The sequence below is a fragment of the Zootoca vivipara genome, chromosome 17 (genome assembly GCF_963506605.1).
Source record: "Zootoca vivipara chromosome 17, rZooViv1.1, whole genome shotgun sequence".
In the NCBI taxonomy this organism is placed as follows: domain Eukaryota; kingdom Metazoa; phylum Chordata; class Lepidosauria; order Squamata; family Lacertidae; genus Zootoca; species Zootoca vivipara.
Window position 1 is genome coordinate 18,968,530 of NC_083292.1, and position 11,539 is coordinate 18,980,068.

Consider the following 11,539-nt stretch of genomic DNA (forward strand, 5'->3'; position numbering starts at 1 on the left):
CAACTTTCTGGGGTTTGCAAATATTATAAGGCAACTGTCTTCTACTGAACCAGACCAGACCAGAACCAGGTGTCTATCTAGCTCAGCAGCTACACTAACTGTCAGCAACTCTCCAGGGTTTTAGATAGGTGTCTCTCCTAGTCCTGCCTTCTACATGCAAGGGCCTTCTAGATGCAAGGCGAATGCACTGTCACTTAGCATTGCTTTTAAAGTCCTCATGAAAACTCACCAACATTTACACGGAATTTCTCCTAATATTCTAATTTTTGATGCTGTTTTTGCCCAGTATACATTTTTGGCAAAGCCATTTCCCACAATATACAGGTGTACCTTGGAAGTCAAACGGAATCCATTCTGGAAGTCTGTTCAACTTCCAAAACGTTGGGAAACCAATTGGCTTCCAAAAATAGTTCGCAAACCGGAACAGTCACTTCTGGGTTTGTGGCGTTTGGCAGCCAAAATGTTCCAGAACTAAGCTGTTCGAAAACCAAGGTACGACTATAATGCCTTATTGCATGTGGTTATCATTTTTATGCATGCATGATTATTATTTTTGCAAATTACTGTGCTGGTGAACTGCACTGCAAAATTTGGAGAAGGGCAAATTGCAAAGGACACCTGTGTTTCGTCTCCCGTATCATTTCACCGTTATGTATGCTGGGGAAATGAATCAAAATTCTTCCCCGTCTGATGAACTGCTGATTGTCCACAATTTGCCAGGATATAAAGTGGCCACTTTCCAAGGATACCAGGCGGAGTGTGTGGGAACCATGACATCTGTGTCAAGCTGAGGATTTGCAAATACAAGGGGGTGGGGACAGATAAAACAGTTTTAGGTGCCTGCTTTTATTTTATTCATGACTCAGGAAGCAATCCCTTTGCTGTAGAAAACACACAACGGCTTTATTGACCTTGTCTCAATCCCTCCAGGATCAGCATGCGTGAGAAGCAGCAGCGAGGGCAAACATCAGTTGCAGTATTTCCTCGTGTCCAGCTGTTTATATTCCTTTTGGTACGGAGCCCCTGCAAAGCAGATGGCCGCACTACGGTCGCACTCGCAGACGAACGCCGCACACTCATCGTTGTCATCTGAAGCAGGAAAAGGCCAAGTATGAACTGGGTGACTTCTCGGGAGAAGGGCCTTAGCTGAGTGGAAGAGCACCTGCCTTGCATGCAGAAGGTCCCAGGTCCAATCCCTGGCATTTCCAGGTAGGGCTGCAAGAGATGCCCTGCCTAAAATGCTGTCTGAGATCCCCAGAGAGTCACTGCCAGTCAGTGCAGACAACACTGAACTACATGGACCAATGGTCTCACTCAGTATTAGGCAGCTTCCTATTTAATTCAGTTTCTTTCTTTTTAAGAACCCTAAATTCTAGAATCCTAATTTGTTTTAAGGGAAGGTTTGTAGCTCTCTGAGAGCATCTGCTTTGCTCCCCTTGACTGAGATCTCTCACAAGCTCCACTACTGAAGACAAGAACATAAACGCAGGGCTACCTTTGAAGGTGATTTGGAAACTGCAATTAATCCAGAATGCGGCAGCTAGACTGGTGACCAGGAGTGGCCGCCGAGACCATATAACACCGGTCCTGAAAGACCTACATTGGCTCCCAGTACGTTTCCAAGCACAATTCAAAGTGTTGGTGCTGACCTTTAAAGCCTTAAACAGCCTCGGTCCAGTATACCTGAAGGAGCATCTCCACCCCCATCGTTCTGCCCGGACACTGAGGTCCAGCGCCGAGGGCCTTCTGGCGGTTCCCTCCCTGCGAGAAGTGAGGTTACAGGGAACCAGGCAGAGGTTCAGCATCCAGCTCTCACAATGGCCACTCAGATGCTTGTGGGAAGCCCAGAAGCTGGATCCAAGCACAAGACCCTTTCCCTTCTGTGGCTTCCAGCAAGTAGCATTTAGAAGCATTGCTGCCTCTGACCATGCAGGCAGAGAATTGTCACTTTGGCTAGCAGCCATCGATGAATTACAGTAGAAATTGGAGTTCTTGGTAAAGTCCAGAAATAAACAGTAAATTGCAAGAACTCAGGCCAAAAGGAAAATCTTTGTCCATTATAAGCAACTCAACTCTTTATTTAGAAAACAGAATGTAACTTTGATGTAAGGTTAGTTATTCATAGATATACCTGTAATGTTCATTTAAACATATTCTCTGTCTTTTACAGATGATAAAACTTTATGTTTAGAGATCTGGACGAATGTTTGTTATAAGGAGAATTATTTTAAGATTCATTTCTAATTTTTCAATATTCCAGCTGATGAAGAATTTTTGAAACAGGGCCTTGTCCTGATTTTTACTGGAATTTATTTTTATTTGCCTACTATACTGGGATATACAGGAAATCAGCCCTGAGTGCTCACTGGAAGGACAGATCGTGAAGCTGAGGCTCCAATACTTTGGCCACCGCATGAGAAGAGAAGACTCCCTGGAAAAGACCCTGATGTTGGGAAAGCGTGAGGGCACTAGGAGAAGGGGACGACAGAGGACAAGATGGTTGGACAGTGTTCTCGAAGCTACGAACATGAGTTTGACCAAACTGCGGGAGGCAGTGGAAGACAGGAGTGCCTGGCGTGCTATGGTCCATGGGGTCACGAAGAGTTGGACACGACTAAACGACTAAACAACAACATACTGGGAGTGATTCCTATCTGAACTCTTCATCACACAAATAAAACCTTGTAAAGATAGATTTGAAATCCATTTTTTCTTTTGGCCTGAGTTCTTGCAATTTACTGTTTATTTCTAGCAGCCATTGATAGCTTTCTCCTCCATGAATTTGTCCAATCTTCTCTGAAAGCCACCTGTTTAACTCTGGGATGGAGTACCTGCAAACAGTGCTATTTTTCTAGAAAAAGAGGTACTGGAACTCACCATGAACGCCTCCCTTGTTCTCTTATCATGGCTATGGCGCCTACCTGGGAGACACCAGAAGTTCCAGCTGAAGAATAAAGGCCTGTAACCATACAGATGTCAACCCAACACTTGCTTACCATTGGCCACACTGGCTGGGAAGGGGGAGTGGCCGGGAGTCCAGCATTATCTAGATCAGTGTTTCCCAACCAGTGTGCCTCCAGATGTTTTGGGACTACAACTCCCATCATTCCTAGCTAGCAAGCCCAGTGGTCAGGAATGATGGGAGTTGTAGTCCCAAAACATCTGGAGGCACACTGGTTGGGAAACACTGATCCAGATGGCCAGGAACTGTGTCCATCCCTGATTTAAGACAGTGGGGATTTAATTTGGAGGCTTGTGGAGAGAAAGCTGAACTAGGCCCTCTGACATAGCCAAAGCAGGGTGGAGGCTGCATTTACCGCTGCAGGTGACATCACTGCCCGAACAGCTGTACGTGTAGGTCTTGGTGTAAGGGTTATCTACGAGGAATTTGCACCCAGACTTCTTATTGGCCTCACTGTAGCAGTTGTCATGGATCTGGCAGCACCTATTTGAAAAATAGAAACATTTGAGTTGATTCAACGAGCTTGGGAGACACTTAGGAGCTGCCTTGGTTAGCGAAGGACCGTTGATTTCTCTAGACCACGTCACAGCACACATTTAAAGCACACCAAGTCACTTTAACCAGGAGAAAACAATGCAACGATCAGTAAGTATAAAGGTAAAGGGACCCCTGACAGTTAAGTCCAGTCGCGAATGACTCTGGGGTTGCGGCGCTCATCTCACTTTACAGGCCGAGGGAGCCGGCGTTTGTCCGCTCCGCAAACCGTTTTTCCGGGTCATGTGGCCAGCATGACTAAGCCATTCCTGGCGAAACCAGAGCAGCGCACGGAAACGCCGTTTACCTTCCCGCCGGAGCGGTACCTATTTATCTACTTGCACTTTTTTTGCATGCTTTCGAATGCCACCGACCTTTTGATCGGCAAGCCCAAGGCTCAGTGATTTAGACCACAGCGGCACCTTTTTCTAGACCATGTCACAGCACACATTTAAAGCACACCAATCCACTTTAACCAGAAGAAAACAATGCAACGATCAGTAAGTTAAAACCAATTAAAACCAAGGATAAAGTAAAAGGCCTTATTGAAACACATGTCAACATTCTATACCACACTAAAATATTAAGTTAATATAAAGGCAGAACAGGTATTATGTGGCACCTCTAACAGTGCCACTTCCACAGATCGAAGCAGTCAAGTGGGCACATACCGGCATCAGGGTAAGGTGATCTCGCAGGTAAACTGGTTCCAAGAGGTTAAGGGCTTTATATACTAATAGCTGTTGCTGTATGTAGATAGATCCCTAGATCCAAATGTGGGGCAGAATACCCTCCAATAAGAGAGAACCACAGCAAAACACAAAAACACACAGCAAAGTGAAGAGCAGGAATATACGCTGTTAGACCTTTTAAATATCCTGTTTTTAAGTCACTTGTATACAGCACTTGCCCTTTCTATCCCTTTAGAACAGCAGAGACCACACTATTTGATAAGTTTAAAAGAATAGTTTACTTACAAACTTTAAAGGTCAAATTCATGTGCTTTTTCCATGCAGCAGCCAGAAAAACGCAGGTAAAAAGGCTAAGTTTACAAAATATGGCAAATGTTTCTGAACACACTGTCTGAGCTGGGAGCAGTCAAGCTCAGACAAACTATCTGATCAGCTTCACATAGTAGAAGTGAACAAACAACAGAAAGAAGGCAAACAATAAACTTTGCTAACTGCCCACTGGAGTTATAGGTAGGTAGCCGTGTTGGTCTGATGTAGTCGAAACCTTCCAGTAGCACCCTAGAGACCAACTAAGTTTGTCATTGGTATGAGCTTTCGTGTGCATGCACACTTCTTCAGATACACTGAAACAGAAGTCATCAGACCCTTATACTGTATATAGTGAGAGGTGGGGAGGGGTTTTACTTAGAAGGGTGGTGGGAATGGGTGATAGACTGATAGGTGTGGTAAACCTGTTGACGACTGATAACGACTGCAATTGGTCTTACAGGAAAAAGCAAGGGGTGAGATGGCTAAAGATAGCTTTATCATGTATAATGAGATAAGAATCCAATGTCTTTATTCAGACCAGGTCTCTCCATGGTTTTAAGTTTGGTAATAAGTTGCAGTTCAGCAACTTCTCTTTCCAGTCTATTTCTGAAATTCTTTTGTAATAAGACAGCTACTTTGAGATCTTGTATAGAATGCCCTGGGAGATTGAAGTGTTCTCCTACCGGTACTGGTTTCTTGTGTCTTGTGACTTGGTCAAGTCTAGCAACAACAGCTTACTCTGTGGTCTTAACTCCTTAATGCATTAACCTGAACTAAACATGATAGTTATATGAGGCCGCATTTCCCACAGGAGTAACACCTTGAACTTGGCCTGGTAGAAAACGGGCAACCAATGTAGATCTTTGAGCAGAGTTTTATATGCTGACAAGGCGCCTCTTCTGCCAGCAACCATACTGCAACATTCTGCAGTAGCTGCAGCTTCCAAATTAAGTGCAAGGTAAGCCCCAAATACAGCAATTTTTTAAAGGTAGGTTTGTTGCAGTAGAGTCCACTTTAAGTGCAGAAAACTGAAGTTCTGGTATGTTCTTAAACCCCTCCTGCAAAATACCGACCGCCTGCAGGTACCCTAATAAAATTAGGAGGTGCAAAGCCTTGGAACACGTTGGGAACAGGGAGGCAGAGGGCAAAGATGAGAAATTTGCTTACTTGTCCAGCTCATCGACCGGTGTCCCGCTGCCCCCCAAGCCACAGTAGCAACCATAGTTTGTATAATCCTTCAGCGGGTCACTGCTTGGAATGGTGCATTTGATCATGTTATGGAACTGCAACAAGTTCCTAGGGATGGAGGCAGTGTCCGAGCCTACTAGAAAGGAGACATAAACTTCCCACAAGAGGAGCTCGGTTAGGGTTAGGTTGGCATTTCCCAGGCTTCTGAGAGCTGAAGCATAATCCTGCCTGCTTTAAACGCAAGCTGGAAAGTAAAACCCCACCCCAAGGGTGCACTCCTGAGGCCAGGCTGCCCTTCAGTCTCCAAGTTGGACCGTTCCAAGGCCCCTCGCTGAATGACCGCCCATCCAGCACTCTCTCGCTCCTCGCTTGGCGTGCCGCATTCCCTGGATGGCGGGAACAGATCAGGCCCACGGATGGGGGAGGCGGGCAAGGGGCGACCCCAGCACAGCCTGCCCCAGTGCTCCTCTGTGTGAGCATCAGGGGGTTTCACCTGCCAAGGGCTTCAGCAGCCAGCTGTGTGTTCCCCTCTGCACAGCTGGGCAGGTGATGCAGTGGAGCCCTGCATGGGGGTCGCTCTTGCAGTGTTGGGAACTTGCCCATCCGAGTGCTGGCAAGCCACACTACACTGCTGGTCAGGGAGCACACCAGGCAACGGAGGTGGTGTGCCAAAGGTACCATGAATAGTTAACCAAGAAGCACGCTTCAGAGGGAACCCAGCTAATAAAGGAATTTATCCCCCCCCCAAAAAAAACACAGCATATCCACTTCCCGTTTCAGTGGGAACACCCATTCATCCCTTAAGACAGGGGTCCCCCAAACTAAGGCCCGGGGGCCGGATGTGGCCCAATCGCCTTCTAAATCCGGCCCCCAGGCATTCCGGGAATCAGCATGTTTTTACATGAGCAGAATGTGTCCTTTTAATTAAAATGCATCTCTGGGTTATTTATGGGGCCTGCCTGGTGTTTTTATATGAGTAGAATGTCCTTTTATTTAAAATGCATCTCTGGTTTATTTGTGGGGCATAGGAATATGCCCCAAAATATAGTCCGCCCCCCCAAGGTCTGAGGGACAGTGGACCCCTGCCTTAAGAGCCACAACTTACTTGATGCCAAGATAAGGAACCGAGCAAGGTTCATCCTGTCCGCTGTTAAGTCCTCGCAAAAAGGGGTTTCCTGTAGGGCGTTCGGCCTCTTTATACCTTCGCTTTCACCTTGGTCCCCAGCAAAATTCAAGATAAGATACCTGGAGGTTTGTGTGTGTTTACCTTTATATAAGCATTCCTCAGGTGACCTGCTGTTAAATGTTCAGGGAAGTCAGAAGCCCAAGGCAGTACAAGTTCCTCAACTATGTTTCTTAAACATTTGTCAGTGACAATGTTGCAAGCCCCTGCTACAACAACAGTTCACTAATAGAAAAACAAGAACAGAGCTCACAGGACGCACACACTAAAACCCCCAGCAAGAAGTGCCAGTTGACAGTGGACAGTTGATAGTGCCTGCATTTGCTAGCCATTAGAACATCTGCCAACGCTTATACGATTGGTTGGAACGCGCCTGGCAGCCAAGGATGTGTAAAAACCCAATATATAACACTCCTCCCTCCAACTTCCTAACAAAAGGAACAAACATAGTCATCAAGGTGTGCCGGCCTTTTCCGCTCCCTCTGGGACCGTCGCGGTTCCTTTGCATGAGTGGGTGACCCAGGAGGTTCCTCCGGTTCCCGCGATCTGAGTGGGGCGGTCAGCGTGGCCGGCTCTGAAGGGGTCATGGCCGATGGAGCCACTGAGGACTTCGGCCTGAAGTTGCCCTGCTGGGGTAACTCAGTCACCGGCAACCCATCTCCCACAGAATCTCCTGAAGTACCCATTTCTCTGTCCTCTGGTTCCACTTGAAGTTCCGTGTTCAGAGGTAACCTGGTTCTGATATGGTCGCACTGGAAAATGGGGCGGCGGCGGGCGGCGGAGGGATCCGTCGCACCAAGGCGCCAGGGCGCCAAAGGTGCTTAAGACGGCCCTGTGCAGACTCAGGCCTCTGGTAGCTGGCGGGAGCTCATGAATCCCATCCTTGTCGCCACTGTTAAATGTTCAGGAGAGTCAGAAGCCCAAGGCAGTAGAAGTTCCTCAACTATGTTTATTAAACAGTTGTCAGTGACAATGGTTCACTAATAGAAAAACAAGAACAGAGCTTGTAGCAGGGGCCCAAAAGGGCCACAATTAAGGTGATAATGTAAATCCTTATAAATCTTGGAATATGCTTATATTAGAAGAGTTATGGTAACCTGATGCTTTAAAGAAACTGATGATTCAGCAAGAAGCCGTCCCAACTGGGATAGAAGGTCAGCTAATACTGTACATCAATCACAAAGAAGCAATTCGTAAACTACAACATAAGTTGTCACATCCACACGTAACACAGGTTCCCATGCACGTAAACTAACAATATGTAACAGATCACGGTGAGAATCAAAGTTTAGTTAGCAATGCTTATTGCACATGCATATTAAATATGAAATGAGGTAATGATGAATATTAAATATACAATGATGTAATGATTTATGTGATTGGTTAAATCAAAATCCTTTGTCTGAAATGTTATAAATTCCTCTGCCCCACATTGGGCGGGGTTGCAGTTTTGTGAAATGATTTGACTGTAGCCTATTGCTTTGCAATAAACAAAATGGACTCTTAACTCCTCTGGTCTCTGAATTTTATTGGCCTAACTCAGAAGATAAACCATTTTTTTTGGCCATGCCACAGGCTCACAGGACGCACGCAAGAAGTGCCACTTGACAGTTGATGGTGCCTGCGCTTGCTAGCCATTAGAACGTTCGTCTGCCAACGCTTATACGATTGGTTGGAACATGCCTGGCAGCCAAGGATGTATAAAACCCAATACATAACACCTGTGATTAAACCAAGGCCACCTGAAAGCCAGACATCTTATTTTCCAGGACTCTGCTTAGCTATCAGCTTTTCCACAGAAGAATGTTCTTTTTTTAAACTTTTGGGGCAGTGTGTCAGGTGCTGGTGGGTAAAAAACTCTGCAGACCAAAAAATGGGACTCCTTTGGGGATTAAGTTACCCCATGGGCTGGAGGTTCCCCATGCCTGCTATATGAGGCCACCCACAACTGCAGAGAAAATTGTTCATACCGTTGGTTACATCTCCTGGGAGTTGGTTTTTCAAGTTGGTTACATCTCCTGGGAGTTGGTTTTCCAAGGACTGCTAAACTTGAGTTCCTTTCACCTGGAGAGTTGCTGGGGATTGGGACCTGGGAACTTCTGTGTGCAAAGCAGATGTTCTACCACTGAACCATTGGTCCATCTAGCGCTTTATTACCTGCACTGACTGGCAGCAGCCGCTCAGGGTCCAACAAATGATATTCCTTACCCTTCCTGGTGATGCCAAGGACTGAATCTTAGGCCCTTCTGCACACAAAGCTGGTGGTCGATTTTATTGTATATAGCCAAAAGGCTTTACAATGGACGAGAATAAAAGGAGAACTCTCCTCTAAGATCATACACGTAACCTGTAGCAGTTTACAACATGTAAAGAAATTTACAACATTAAGACTTAAGACTGGAGTGCATTCACAAAGCTGGAATGCAGCTTCTTGGCTGGCAGTGCAAATTTGGTTCCTTGGTGTGTAATATATAGATGTTTATCTGCTAGGAGTTCAACTGTCATTTCCTGTGCGGACCGACCCGGAAGCCAGTTAAGAATTGGCGATATAAATTTTGCTCTGGCCGTTGTATACAGGGGGAAAATCAGCAGATAAGTGTGTAATGTCTTCTACCTGATTGCATCCAGATATACATTTGTGATGCATAAGGGAAATTCCCCGAAATCTCCCCTCCAAATATGACAAGGGCATCTGCTAGAACAGGGGTTCAGCAAACTTTTTCAGCAGGGGGCTGGTCCACTGTCCCTCAGACCTTGTGGGGCGCCAGACTATTTTTTTTTGGGGGGGGGGATGAACGAATTCCTATGCCCCACAAATTACCCAGAGATGCATTTTAAATAATTCTACTGTACTCATGTAAAAACACGCTGATTCCTGGACTGTCTGTGGGCCGGATTTAGAAGGCGATTGGGCTGGATCCGGCCCCCAGGCCTTAGTTTGCCTACCCATGTGCTAGAATCTTAGTTCTGCAAAGGTCCTGCGTAGTGGTGGGAAGATCGGAGTCTCAAGGTAACGGGGCCTTGAGTGATAGGTCTTAATTTGGGGGTACCAAGTAGAGTAATGGGCGGCAATGATGGATGTTCTGTCTTACGTTGGCATCCTGATCAAAAATCCAGTTTCCAATGTCACGTGGGCTAAGGGCTAAGTAGTTCTCCATTTGAAGATTATAAGCCCTAAGCCAGGCATTCCCAAACTGCGGCCCTCCAGATGTTTTGGCCTACAACTCCCATGATCCCTAGCTAACAGGACCAGTGGTCAGGGATGATGGGAATTGTAGTCCAAAACATCTGGCGGGCTGAAGGTTGGGGATGCCTGCCCTAAGCTTATCTTGTTACTTTTGTGCCCAGCCCCCCGGTCTTCCACTGAGCTAAGCCCAACCCAACAACATCTGGGAAGTCACAGGTTCCTCATTCCTAGCCTAGTATCAAGTGTATAACACGATGCACAGGGTGGAGAAAGTCAATAGAGGAAAGCTTTTCTCCATCTCTCATAACTCTAGAACTCGGGGACATCCAACCAAGTGGAAAGGTGGAAGGGTTCAAGGCAGACAAAACTCCCGCAAGAGGGAGTGACCGCTACTGGGATTCTCTCCGCACAAAAATGGAAGGATGAAGTTGCCACCAAAGAACAGATAAGTAAGGCAATGGGACTATGCAGAATTGGCAAAGTGAACGGCCCAAATAAGAGAACCTAACAATGATGGCTTTGTGGAAGAACAGAAGCCCTTTTCGGGCTATTTAAGAAAATACGATGAACTGACGAGCAGGATTAGGACTATGAGCAACAGAAGGAATTAAGAAAATACAGCATCAATGGGTCGGAATAAGAGGCAGAAAGTACTGTGCAGCAGAGGAGAAATAAAATGGAAAATGGAGTGGGAAGTTGAAAAAAGACAAATGTATCATGTATTGAAGTGCATAGGTCTAATTCTTGAAAAGTTAATGAAAATTTACAAAGTGGAAGAGGAAAATTCATGGATGAGAAACATTCACAGATGAGGTGGTCATCAACTATTCACGATGGTGATGTTCTCCCTCCATGCTTGAAAGCAGCAATGTTTTTGAACACCCCTTGCTAGGAATCACAGGCAGGCAGAGTGCTGTTGTCCTCAGGTCCTGCATTTGGGATCCCCACTGGGGCATCTGATTGGCCACTCTGAGAACAGGATGCTAGACTAGATGGGACGTTGACCTGACCTTATGTTTGCTAATCTTGCCGTAGGCTTTGCCCTGGCTCTGCAACATTCCACTGAATTGCCAACAGCTTTGCAAACAAAACAGGCAGCTGAGAGGCAAATTACATAATGAGCAGGTGGCTGGATCCCCACACTCCTGCCTTTCCAGGCCTCAGAGGACAAGTCCTGGTTATGCCTTTTCCCGGCTTGAGGGCCACGTTCCCTCCCGTGTGACCTTCTGGGGCCACACTGACTGCTCGTAGCACAGACCTCTGCCACAAACACACATGGCAATCCATTACTTTCCTCTTGGCCCCCTGAAATATATACAGCTCACACGGTGTGGCGGTTAAGAGGGACAGACTTGGACCTGGGAGACCAGGGTTCAAATCCCCACACTTGGCTAGGAAGCTCACTTGGGTGTGGCTTTGGGTCAGCCATTGTCCCCCAACCTAAACCTTCCTTGCAGGGTGGACGGGTATTACACCTAAACATT

General features: G+C 46.4%; 1 protein-coding gene across 1 annotated transcript; it reads right to left on the minus strand.

Annotated features, from left to right (window-relative positions):
- Nucleotides 1-827: 827 nt before the first annotated feature.
- On the minus strand, nt 828-6,930 carry LOC118076366 (phospholipase A2, minor isoenzyme-like). Its single transcript, XM_035099069.1, has 4 exons — nt 6,791-6,930; nt 5,665-5,839; nt 3,318-3,445; nt 828-1,089 (listed from the first exon to the last, which is right to left on the minus strand). The coding sequence occupies exons 1-4, from the start codon at nt 6,822-6,824 to the stop codon at nt 968-970; spliced, it is 459 nt and encodes a 152-aa protein (XP_034954960.1). The 5' UTR covers nt 6,825-6,930; the 3' UTR covers nt 828-967.
- Between the last annotated feature and the right edge of the window lie 4,609 nt (nt 6,931-11,539).

Coding starts and splice junctions, on each gene's coding strand:
- LOC118076366 (XM_035099069.1), bottom strand. CDS start 6,824: ATGAACCTTGCTCGGTTCCTTATCTTGGCATCAA. Junction 5,840..6,790: donor GTTCCTTATCTTGGCATCAA/GTAAGTTGTGGC, acceptor TCTTGTGGGAAG/TTTATGTCTCCTTTCTAGTA. Junction 3,446..5,664: donor CCGGTCGATGAGCTGGACAA/GTAAGCAAATTT, acceptor TTTTTCAAATAG/GTGCTGCCAGATCCATGACA.